A 13139-nucleotide genomic window follows, 5' to 3' on the forward strand; every position below is an offset into this window, starting at 1 on the left:
ATGGTGGCCACAACAACACCCTGTCATGTTCCTGCTGCCAGCCATAAGCCCAGTCAAGTCACAGTTGATGCCAGTAATGAGTCAAGCCAAGTCACAGCTTCTCTTCGTGAGTCAAGCCAAGTCACAGCTTCGTGAGTCAAGCCAAGTCACAGCTTCTCTTCGTGAGTCAAGCCAAGTCACAGCTTCTCTTCGTGAGTCAAGCCAAGTCACAGCTTCTCTTTGTGAGTCAAGCCAAGTCACAGCTTCTCTTCGTGAGTCAAGCCAAGTCAAAGCTGATCTCTCGTGAGTCAAGCCAAGTCACAGCTGGTCTTCACAAGCTAAGTCAAGTCACCGTAGATCGTCACGAATCAAGTAAAGTCAAAGCTGATTTTCATGAGTCAAGCCAAGTCACAGCTGATTTTCATGAGTCAAGCCAAGTCACAGCTTCTCTTCGTGAGTCAAGCCAAGTCACAGCTTCTCGTGAGTCAAGCCAAGTCACAGCTTCGTGAGTCAAGCCAAGTCACAGCTTCGTGAGTCAAGCCAAGTCACAGCTTCGTGAGTCAAGCCAAGTCACAGCTTCTCGTGAGTCAAGCCAAGTCACAGCTTCTCTTCGTGAGTCAAGCCAAGTCACAGCTTCTTCGTGAGTCAAGCCAAGTCACAGCTTCTCTTTGTGAGTCAAGCCAAGTTACAGCTTCTCTTCGTGAGTCAAGCCAAGTCAAAGCTGATTTTCATGAGTCAAGACAAGTCACAGCTGGTCATCAACCGAGTCACGTCTCAGCTGATCATCCAGAGTCACAGCACGTCACAGCTGTTCGTCCAGAGTCACAGCATCTCGTCTCAGCTGATCTCCTAAAGTCAAGTCACGTCACGGCTGTTCGTCCAGAGTCACAGCAGCACGTCACGTCTCCGCTGACCTTCCAGAGTCACAGCGTCACGTCTCCGCTGACCTTCCAGAGTCACAGCGTCACGTCTCCGCTGACCTTCCAGAGTCACAGCGTCACGTCTCTGCTAAAACACCCAGATCATCAAGGTCAGTCTTTCATTATTCCAGTCTGATATCCAGTCTGAGGGATTCACCGCTGGTGTCTGCACGCACAGCTGGTATCCCCAAACCCACTCACTCTAGCCCTCCTGTTCCTGAACTGATTCCCCTGTCTGAAACGCTTCCCCTGATGGGGATCGCATTTTGGTGTGTTTGGGCTGCATACACCACCACAGAACTCCCAGAGGTGGCGGCGTCCACTATGATGTCTCTAGAGGTGGCGGCTGACGCTGCAGAACCTCCTGAGGTAGTGGCGCTCACTGCTGTGTTCCCTGAAGTGATGGTGCCCCCTGCAGTTTCTCCAGAGGTGGCGGTACATGCTGCAGAACCTCCCGAAGCGGCGGTGCTCCCTTCAGCTCCTCGTATGGTGGTGGCGCCCAGCAATGAACTCCCATTCTGTTGTGTTGCGGTCAAAGAGACCATTACTAAACTCTCCCTGTGTCCTCAGGTTACCGCTGTAGAACTTCCAGAGGTGGCAGTAACCGCTGCAGAACCTCCGGAGGTGTCAGTGGTATCCACTCACCAACGCTCGTCTTGTCCTGTCACGGCTATGGAGGCCGTCAATGAACTCTCGTTCTGTCCTGTCACGGCTAGGGAGGCCGTCAATGAACTCTCGTTCTGTCCTGTCACGGCTAGGGAGGCCGTCAATGAACTTTCTGTGTTCCCTGCCTCAGTCCTTGTGTCTGTGCATGTTCTGTCTCCTCCTTGTGTCTCCGTTCTCCCCAGGTCCCAGGCTCTGCTGTGTGTTCCTGATCCGTCATGGCGGGCTCCTGCTCTATCTGCTCCTCCGTGGTGGTCTTCGGGTCCGTCTGCTCCGCCCTGGTGGGCTCCTGTCCTGTCGGCACCGCCCTGGTGGGCTCCTGCTCTATCTGCGCCGCCGTGGTGCTCTGCTGTCTGGCTCTGGTGGTCTTCTGCACCGCCGTGGAGATCTTCTGTCCCGTCCGGTCTGCCCTGGTGGGCTCAAGTCCCGTCCGGTCCGCCCTGGTGGGCTCAAGTCCCGTCCTCTCCGCCCTGGTGGGCTCAAGTCCCGTCCTCTCCGCCCTGGTGGGCTCAAGTCCCGTCCTCTCCGCCCTGGTGGGCTCAAGTCCCGTCCTCTCCGCCCTGGTGGGCTCAAGTCCCGTCCTCTCTGCCCTGGTTTCCTGCTCTGCCAGCTCTACCTCGGTCCCAGATCACTCCGCTGCCACAAGGACCTGGCCCTCCATCCCTCCCCCTGTTCCGCCTCCGCTCCACCTCCCTCCTAATTATAGACTGTGTGGAGCGTCTGGAAGCCGCTCTTTGGGGGGGTGCTCTGTCACGAATCTGGTCTGCACTCCCGTTCATTCACCACTAGAGGTCACCCGCTCACCACATGGACTTTTACACCACACATCACATGGACTCCAATTCCCATCATCCAACACTGATCACAGCTGTCACCAATCACTCATTGCACCAATCACACACTATTTCAACCCTGGACATTCTCTCCCTCGGGGCCGAGTATTGTATGCATTATCGCTGCCCTACAGAGCCCCGTTAGTTTTCCTTGCCTTGCCTAGCCTTTGTTGTTTTATCGTGTTTTCCCCTGCCTGGACTATCGCCCACGTTTTTGATTACCTCTCTTGTCTAGCCCTCTTGATACTGTTCGCTGTCGCCTGACCCACGCCTGTTTCAGTTTACTCTTTGCATTGCCTTTATATACCGGTTTGCCATTGTTTGACCCTGCCTGTTTGACAACGTCTCTGTTGCCAATAAAGTCTGCAAATGGATCCGCACGCCTCTCGTCTCGTCAGCCCCGTAACAGAATACTCGGCCGCACAAGGATCCAGCGGCTTTTCACGCGGACATTGGCCAGGTATGGACACTGCGAGACAATTATTAACCCTCGAGCAGGGCTTGCGATCGCTCGAGGATTACATACAAGAGTACTAGTAGAGTATGCAGGTAGTTTTACAGTTATCTCTCCTTTTTGCTTCAATTGTTTTTTTTTTTGCATTTTTACACACAAATTCCTGTCCTACATGCCACAAACACAGAAAACCATAGTGGTATTAGCACACAGAGAACCACTGCCATTTGAACTTGCGTGACATGCATGATGTTATCTCTTTCAAGTCTGCATTCTCAACCCAGCACCATTGGATTACTGATTATAACAATTATCAACCAAGATTGGGTCAAATCAACCCAGCGTCCTTACTCAAGTTTCAACTCGGGTTTGAAAAATAAGCCAGCATTTCTTTAGAGTGATTAAAAATAGTAGTTTTAGTGCGCTAGCAGGGGTCAAGAAATACACAGAAAATTTAATGTAGAAACAGTTTCTACTCAGAAAATGTAATTACAAGTAATATTGAATTAAACAAATTTGAAAAAAAAATAATAATAATAATTGTACTATTACTCACAAATGTATTAGTTTCTTGTTAGTTAAAGAGATAGTTCACCCAAAAATGAAAATTAGCATGTTTTACTCACCCTCAAGGCTTCCTAGGTGTATGACTTTCTTCTTTCAGACGAATCCAATCGGATTAAAAAATGTCCTGGCTCTTTCAAGCTTTATAATGGCAGTGGGTGGGTGTTTTCGTTCAACAGTCCAAAAGAAGTCAGCGCGTGCGCTCACTGACTGAATTATGCACTTTGGCAAATTCTCTCATCAGAAACAACAAAGTGCAGATGTACGTGCAGATGTAAATAAGATATTCATTCATCATACACTGCAGACAGCTTCACTTATTAAATTATTATAACTGGAGCTTTTTTTAGTGCTCACACTCGCGCTAGACTGATATCAGTTATTATAGCCTATTATTTGAAAATGTAATGTTCTTTTCTTACTGTTTAATTTGTTGGTTGTTTGAAGAATCTGTCACAGATCCGCCCACAGCTTCATCCACACCAACCACCTACACCCGTTCGCAATCACCGGAGTACTGATTACCACCTGTCATCACTTACCTGCTCGCTATATCAAGTCACTCACCACAATCCTGCGTTGGTTGGTCTCGAGGTCGTAAGCCTGACTCACTTCCCTACTCACCTCTTGGATTGAGTAAGCTTCACCAACCGACCTATAACAGAAGTGTTACTTTGAGTTGGACGAATTCGCTGAGTTAAAGGACCCCTTTGTTTTAAGTTGTGTTTTGTTTGAAATCCTTCGGGATCAGTTTATGTTTGTGGAAAGGAAATAAAAGAAGAAGAGTGTTTCCACTAACCCTGTGTTTGCCTCTCCGTCCAACCTGACAGAATCGTGGACATGCGGCATTATAATTAAATTTACAATGTCTTTTTTATTAAACGTGATCAGGTTAAATACAAATTCAGTCTTTTAAAATATTTTAACATAACATGGTACTTGCCCAAAACGTTATGCTGTGCATAGTTAATAGATTACATTAGGCTACACTGCAAAAAATGCTTTTCTTACTTAGATTTTTTTTGTCTTGTTTCCAGCCAAAATATCTAAAAATTCTTAAATAAAGAAGGATTTTCTTGACAAGTAGAAATTATTGTCTTGTTTTCAGCAAAAACAAGTCAAAATTAAGTGAGTTTTTGCTTGAAACAAGCAAAATATTCTGCCAATGGGGTAAGCAAAATAATCTTATTTTTATTTTATAAGACAATAATTTCTACTTGTCAAGAAAATCCTTCTTGATTTAAGAATTTGTAGATATTTTGGCTGGAAACAAGACAAAAAAAAATCTAAGTAAGAAAATCTTTTTTTGCAGTGAATCTGGAGGGGCACAAGGAAAATCTGGGGGGGGGGGCTCAGCACCCCTAGTTCCTGACTATGGCGCTGTGTTTATCAAACCGTCAAGAAGCACAATCCCAATTTCACTTTCCTGCAGTGCACCAGCGCTTATCCACTGCCACTAGAGCACGTCAACCTCAGCCTGATCCCTGTAAGACAAACCACTGTAATCTCATCATATATGTAAATTACTGATGAGAATGTTAGACAACAAAGTGTTTTTTGACTCCACCACTGATGATGAGAAAAATTAATTTTCAATTTGGCAAAACTTTGATATGCGAAATGAATACATGAAATAAAATTTGCAAAAAAATAAAATAATAATAATAATAATAAAATGTAATAAATCAATAAATATATATGTATATATATATATATATATATATATCAGGGATGGGCAACTTCGGTCCTGGAGGGCCAGTGTCATTTTCAATGAGGTAGTGTTTTTTATTATATTCTTATTGTTTGACATCAGAAATATGTTAAGATGAGGTGTTGTATACTACAACATTATTACCATTGTAATTGTGGAGAATGAAGACTTTGTGAAATAAAATCTCTCTCTCAGTTGATTTCCACTCAACTTTGACTCTTTGTGAATGCAAAGAATGTCTTAATGAAACGTGATCATTTAACGTGTTTACAAATGTGAGTTTATTGTATCTTGGTAGGATGGAACACGTCTCTAAGCTACTAGTCTATTTAGTTTTTGTTTTAACCAAAATAAATATGTGACGAAATAACGAACAACAGAGTTCTTCAATTTAACGAGAGACAGTTTGCCATAAGGCCGTTTTACGCCGCGGATCGCGCACTTCTAAATGGAAATGGCGCCTTTTTGTGTCAGTTATCTACTTCACTGGTTCTCAAACCTCTCCATTAAGTAACTACCCCCAGCACTGTACATTTTGTATGTCTCCCTTTATCTGACAAACCCATTTCAGGTCTTGCAGTCTCCATTAATGAGCTGATGAGGGAGACATAGGCCGACAAAATGTGCAGGGCTGGGAGTAGGCTACTCCAGGACAGGTTTGAGAACCACTGATCTACTCTATTGAAAACAAACACTGGAGAAACTTTTCGAAACTCAGAGTCGACTGAAGCAGCTGCTTAATAAAATAATTCACATCGCACTTGAAACACTACACGATGGTGACCTGCTGGTCAGAACTGTGTAAATGCAATGAGAAAATACATGCATCTCTCGCTCAAAAAAAAAAAAAAAAAAATTTAAATAAAATAAATAGTGTAATGACGTGTGAAATGAGCTGCTCTTTGGTGAATAAAGTGTCATAAATGAGTGTCCAGTCATTCTAAAATTCTGCTTTCAATCAGCGTCTGTGAAGTGGATCATGGACAACGTCCCACCTGTCCTTGTTTAAGACTCTCACCCTTATGAAAAAGAAGTTTATTCAAGTGTGCTATTTGTATACTTCTTTTAAACAAAAACAAAAACAACAACAACAACAACAACAACAACAACAAAATAGGAAAGTATACTTTTAGTCTACTTTTTATGTACTTCTCAGAAATGGGCTTTATGTACTTCTCAGAAATATACTTAAAATGACATTTAAGTTTACTTGACTTATACTAAAAAGTCTAAATATGTCCTCCTTGAATCAGTGTTTTCATTGTTATATGGTAAGGGGCGCTAGTACACATCTTCTTTACAGAATTTCCAAAAAAACACAAGTGAAGAAGAAACTGAAACAACAGATACTTCCACATGTAATCTAACACAATCATCTGACATAAAACAGCATCAAAACTATGTAACGTTGTGGAATAAAATGTCACCAATGAAGAGGTAATAATGACTGTCAAGCTTTGGGGTGTTGACTGACAGTCTACATTTTGATTTTCATTCTGAATCCAAGATTTTTGCTCAAAATGTTGTTTATTTATTTATTTTTTATTTATGAAACTTACCCACATTCAAGTGTTTAAAAAAAGAATGCAAGAAGCTAGAATAAAATGTTCAGATATTCATTTAACAAAATATATACAAATTAATACCTAAATAGTCGTATACTTAATACGGACATAGTAGTATACTTAAAGTATGATGTAAAGTTCACTTTAAAAAAAAAACCTTATGAGTATAATTTAAACTATACTAGTAGTTTACTGAGACTATACTTCAAAGTGTACTAAAAATGCTACTAGAAGTATTTAATTACTAAACTATCAGTATACCTTTAAGTTCACTTTTAGTATAGTTGCAGTACAAGCTAAAAACATTGATGTAAACTAGTTGTGTCCTCAAAGTTTACTACTGTAATACTCAAAGTACACTTAAAAGTATACTTTTATATACTAGAAAGTGGGCCAATTTAGTCCCAAGGTGTATTGAAATAGTACACTTACAAGTATACTACAAGTACACTGATATTAGTATACTTATTACATAACGTACACTTAAAAATATACTTGAACTTTACTTAAGTATACTTAATAAAATAAACTTGAAGTATACTATTTGTTGGTAAGGGCATCCACAGACCACTGATTTTGGGCACGGGAAGGGATACTTTTACTGCTTTCTAAAGTAAGCAGCACAGCACAACAGTTAATGTGCTGGTTGTCACCTAATTAGGACCCGAAGTTGATAAATATCAAGTGTGATTTTTAAAACAGTATGCAACAACAGCGGGGAACTCTGTATATTCATGCAGTATGTGCATGTGAAAAGATTAAATCCCATCAGAAACTTGTGACATATAAACATGCATTTCAACCCGATCACTTTATTTAGCGTTCCTGTAAACACAATGTTCAGATTCATCAATCAGATTGAATACATTCTGATGGAAGTAAAAGTGTCCATGTAAATGTATCTAGACTGACAGCAAGGCGGATTCATAAGTCCAGATTGGTTATTGTACAGCAGGTTGTTTTGTGAAAGGAAGGAGGATGCTTGGTTGAACACATCCTCTGTAAGAAGAGGGAAAGAGGAGAGAGGATGGTCATCTGTGTGAGTGTTTGATGCGAGTTCCTGGGGGAGTGGAGCTGAAAACTAACTACTGATGGAAGTAGTTTTGTTTGTGAAGTAATCAGCAAAATCACCAGCTGTTAAAGAGGTGGTGGAGGGAGACAGAGGAGAGAATTGAACGTTTTGAAGAGTTTTCATGTGTCTGATGTGCTGTTGAACTTGTTATGGAATAAGGAAGATTTGGCAGTGTGAACGTTGGTGGAAAACAAGGATAGCAGTGACTGGTACCTGCTGAGATCTGCTGATTCTTTAGATTTGTGTCATTTTCTCTCCGCTGCCCTTAGTTTAGTCTGGTGCTGCAGAGAACATCAACCAAGGGCTGGAGGGAGTAGAACGTTCTAATCTGGAGGAAAGAGGACAGATATTGTCTAGGCAGGTAGGTATCTAATGATGAGAAATGTGTGAGAAGAGTGGACAATACCACTGAAGAAAGTCGAGAAAAGAGAAACTGGCAGAGGGATAGTGTGACGGAAAAGTAGAAGTAGATTAAAAGTGATAATGAAATGATCCAACATGTGCAAAGGTTTGACCAAGATCCTTGGTATCCCAGCATGGTTTTGTTCTTTTTGCTCAGCTGATATGTGATTGAAAGAAATCATGAAATGTCAAGGGCATCAATAAAAGATCACTGAGTAGGGAAGCTGGGTTGATTTGACTCAATCTGGGTTGGTAATTGTTCATAATCAGTAACCCAATATGATGCTGGGTTTGGGAATGCGGAATTGAAAGAGATCATATCACACATGTCACGCAAGTTCAAATGGCAATCATTCTCTATGTACAATTTGGTTTTCTGTGTTTGTGGCATGTAGGACAGGAATTTGTGTGTAAAAATGCAAGGAAACTAACTGAAGCAGAGAGGAGAGATAACTAAAATTTCAGCACATTCATTTGTGAGAGGTGAGAGGAAACTGAAAAAACAAGAATGTCAGTTGAGACGAGCTTATCTGTATTCACAGAGATTAAGACAGAAACTTAAACTAACTGAAGCAGAGAAGAGATGACTTTAAAACTACCTGCATCCAGGAGTGCATTCTTATAAAACTTGGCGGTGACTGTCGTGAGAGGAAACTGAATAAACAAGAATGGAAGTTGAGACGAGTCTATCCGTGTCTGTGGAGCTTATATCAGGAATGTATGAGAGATAATGTTAAGACTTTAGAATACTGTCCCATCATTGAGTAACTACACAGGAACAAATGAGTAACATAATATTAACACTAGTAACAACTGTTAACTAACGAGAAACAAGAAATTAATTAGCTAAAAGTGGTAGTTAACTATTAGCAAATCAGTTTTCATACCACCCAGAGAACTATACTAAGAACTACTGTATACAGGTTAATAATTGATGTGAATAAGAGAAAATGTAGAATTAAGACAGAATTAAGAGACAAAAAAAAAATTGGTGCAGAAACAATTGTCGCTTAGAAATTTAAAAGATTCAGGCACTTTCAAATCTCTCTCCTCTCTGCTTCACTTAGTTTTCTTTTATTTACCAAATATTCCTGTCATAAGCTCAACAATGAACAATTATCAACCCAAATTGGGTCAAATCAACCCAGCGTCCTTACTCAACAGTTTCAAATCAGTGTTCGGGTTTGAAAAATAAGCCAGCGTTTTTTTAGAGTGATAAAAATAGATTTGCTGTGTTAGGTGGGGTCAAGAAATACACAAAAAAGTATATACTGTATATAGAAACAATGCCATTTCAAGTAACATTAAATTAAACAAATTTGAAAAAAAAAACAAAAAAAAACATTGTGCTATTAATTCATTAATCAGAGTTTCTTGTTAGCTAATCCAGTAGTTAATATTATGATTAATATAATAATATTCATGTTAATATTATGTTGTTCATTTGTTCCTTATTCATTAATAATGGGACAGTATTCTAAAGTGTTACCATTATCTCTCATCTCTGCTTTGATATAGTTTTAATTATATTCCATATTCCTGATATAAGCTTCATGAACACAGATAGGCTCCTCTCAACTGCCATTCTTGTTTTTCCAGTTTCCTCTCATGACAATGAAAAGAATGTGCTCCTGGATGCAGGCAGTTTTACAGTTATCTCTCCTTTTTGCTTCAATTGGTTTTTTTTGCATTTTTACACACAAATTCCTGTCCTACATGCCACAAACACAGAAAACCATAGTGGTATTAGCACACAGAGAACCACTGCCATTTGAACTTGTGTGACATGCATGATGTTATCTCTTTCAAGTCTGCATTCTCAACCCAGCACCATTGGATTACTGATTATAACAATTATCAACCAAGATTGGGTCAAATCAACCCAGCTTGCCTACTCAATAGTTCCAGTGTTTTTTAGAGTGATATCAAATAGAAGTATTACACTAGCAGAAGTCAAAAAGCTACATTAAAAGAAAATGGCGCCGAAACAATTTTTGCTCAGAAACTGAAAACATTCAGGCCCTTATTTTCAAACTTCTTTCCTCTCTGCTTCAGTTAGTTTTCTTTTATTTTCCAAATGTTCCTGTCATAAGCTCTGCAAAAAAGAACATTTATCAACCCAAATCGGGTCAAATCAACCCAGCGTCCTTACTCAAGTTTCAACTCGGGTTTGAAAAATAAGCCAGCATTTCTTTAGAGTGATTAAAAATAGTAGTTTTAGTGCGCTAGCAGGGGTCAAGAAATACACAGAAAATTTAATGTAGAAACAGTTTCTACTCAGAAAATGTAATTACAAGTAATATTGAATTAAACAAATTTGAAAAAAAAAAATTAAAAAAATAAAATAATTGTACTATTACTCACAAATGTATTAGTTTCTTGTTAGTTAAAGAGATAGTTCACCCAAAAATGAAAATTAGCATGTTTTACTCACCCTCAAGGCTTCCTAGGTGTATGACTTTCTTCTTTCAGACGAATCCAATCGGATTAAAAAATGTCCTGGCTCTTTCAAGCTTTATAATGGCAGTGGGTGGGTGTTTTCGTTCAACAGTCCAAAAGAAGTCAGCGCGTGCGCTCACTGACTGAATTATGCACTTTGGCAAATTCTCTCATCAGAAACAACAAAGTGCAGATGTACGCGCAGATGTAAATAAGATATTCATTCATCATACACTGCAGACAGCTTCACTTATTAAATTATTATAAGAGCTTTTTTTTAGTGCTCACACTCGCGCTAGACTGAAATCAGTTATTATAGCCTATTATTTGAAAATGTAATGCTCTTTTCTTACTGTTTAATTTGTTGGTTGTTTGAAGAATCGTGGACATGCAGCATTATAATTAAATTTACAATGTCTTTTTTATTAAACGTGATCAGGTTAAATACAAATTCAGTCTTTTAAAATATTTTGACATAACATGGTACTTGCCCAAAACGTTATGCTGTGCATAGTTAATAGATTACATTAGGCTACACTGCAAAAAATGCTTTTCTTACTTAGATTTTTTTTGTCTTGTTTCCAGCCAAAATATCTAAAAATTCTTAAATCAAGAAGGATTTTCTTGACAAGTAGAAATTATTGTCTTGTTTTCAGCAAAAACAAGTCAAAATTAAGTGAGTTTTTGCTTGAAACAAGCGAAATATTCTGCAAATGGGGTAAGCAAAATAATCTTATTTTTATTTTATAAGACAATAATTTCTACTTGTCAAGAAAATCCTTCTTGATTTAAGAATTTGTAGATATTTTGGCTGGAAACAAGACAAAAAAAAATCTAAGTAAGAAAAGCATTTTTTGCAGTGAATCTGGAGGGGCACAAGGAAAATCGTGGGGGCTCAGCACCCCTAGTTCCCACGGCTATGGCGCTGTGTTTACCAAACCGTCAAGAAGCACAATCCCAATTTCACTTTCCTGCAGTGCACCAGCGCTTATCCACTGCCACTAGAGCACGTCAACCTCAGCCTGATCCCTGTAAGACAAACCACTGTAATCTCATCATATATGTAAATTACTGATGAGAATGTTAGACAACAAAGTGTTTTTTGACTCCACCACTGATGATGAGAAAAATTAATTTTCAATTTGGCAAAACTTTGATATGCGAAATGAATACATGAAATAAAATTTGCAAAAAAAAAAAAATAATAATAATAATAATTAAATAAATAAATATATATATATATATATATCAGGGATGGGCAACTTCGGTCCTGGAGGGCCAGTGTCATTTTCAATGAGGGAGTGGTTTTTTATTATATTCTTATTGTTTGACATCAGAAATATGTTAAGATGAGGTGTTGTATACTACAACTATATTACCATTGTAATTGTGGAGAATGAAGACTTTGTGAAATAAAATCTCTCTCTCAGTTGATTTCCACTCAACTTTGACTCTTTGTGAATGCAAAGAATGTCTTAATGAAACGTGATTATTTAACGTGTTTACAAATGTGAGTTTATTGTATCTTGGTGGGATGGAACACGTCTCTAAGCTACTAGTCTATTTAGTTTTTGTTTTACCCAAAATAAATATGTGACGAAATAACGAACACTAGAGTTCTTCAATTTAACGAGAGACAGTTTGCCATAAGGCCGTTTTACGCCGCGGATCGCGCACTTCTAAATGGAAATGGCGCCTTTTTGTGTCAGTTATCTACTCCACTGGTTCTCAAACCTCTCCATTAAGTAGCTACCCCCAGCACTGTACATTTTGTATGTCTCCCTTTATCTGACAAACCCATTTCAGGTCTTGCAGTCTCCATTAATGAGCTGATGAGGGAGACATAGGCCGACAAAATGTGCAGGGCTGGGAGTAGGCTACTCCAGGACAGGTTTGAGAACCACTGATCTACTCTATTGAAAACAAACACTGGAGAAACCTTTCGAAACTCAGAGTCGACTGAAGCAGCTGCTTAATAAAATAATTCACATAGCACTTGAAACACTACACGATGATGACCTGCTGGTCAAAACTGTGTAAATGCAATGAGAAAATACATGTATCTCCCGCTCAAAAAAAATAAAAATAAAATAAAAATAAAATAAATAGATAAATAAATAAAGGGCCTCGAGTAGCTTACTGCATTTATAAAACGGTTACAACAATACAAATAGGCTATAAAACCAAAAAAAAAAAAAAAAAATCAATTCTGTAAAAAGGTTAAAAAACAGTTAATCTGGCTATTATTTCATTATCAGAATCAGAATCAGAAAGAGCTTTATTGCCAAGTGCATACAAGGAATTTGTTTTAGTGTCATAAGCTTCCAGTTCACAGAGACAAAAACACACAGACAATAAAAATAAGATAATAAAACTAACAATAATAATGTGACTAACAAAATAACAATGTGCAATAAACTTATATTAAAGCTTCCGCTAAGAAATTAGTCCATTACAACATAGCCAACAACTTAATCGTTGTAAAAAAAAAAAAACGAACACGCCAACAAAACATTAATTCAATATATTTTTTATAA

At 39.0% G+C, this 13139-nt stretch overlaps 1 protein-coding gene across 1 annotated transcript in view; it reads left to right on the forward strand.

Annotated features, from left to right (window-relative positions):
- The window catches only part of nansb (N-acetylneuraminic acid synthase b), a 147443-nt gene continuing 134304 nt past the window's right edge, over positions 1-13139 (forward strand). The window contains exons 1-3 of the mRNA XM_058768145.1: positions 1-90; positions 1470-1532; positions 11511-11633. Of these exons, the coding sequence (XP_058624128.1) occupies positions 1-90; positions 1470-1532; positions 11511-11633 (276 nt within the window). The remainder of the gene's footprint in view (positions 91-1469; positions 1533-11510; positions 11634-13139) is intronic.

This window comes from Onychostoma macrolepis, chromosome 25 (assembly GCF_012432095.1).
Source record: "Onychostoma macrolepis isolate SWU-2019 chromosome 25, ASM1243209v1, whole genome shotgun sequence".
NCBI classification, from domain to species: domain Eukaryota; kingdom Metazoa; phylum Chordata; class Actinopteri; order Cypriniformes; family Cyprinidae; genus Onychostoma; species Onychostoma macrolepis.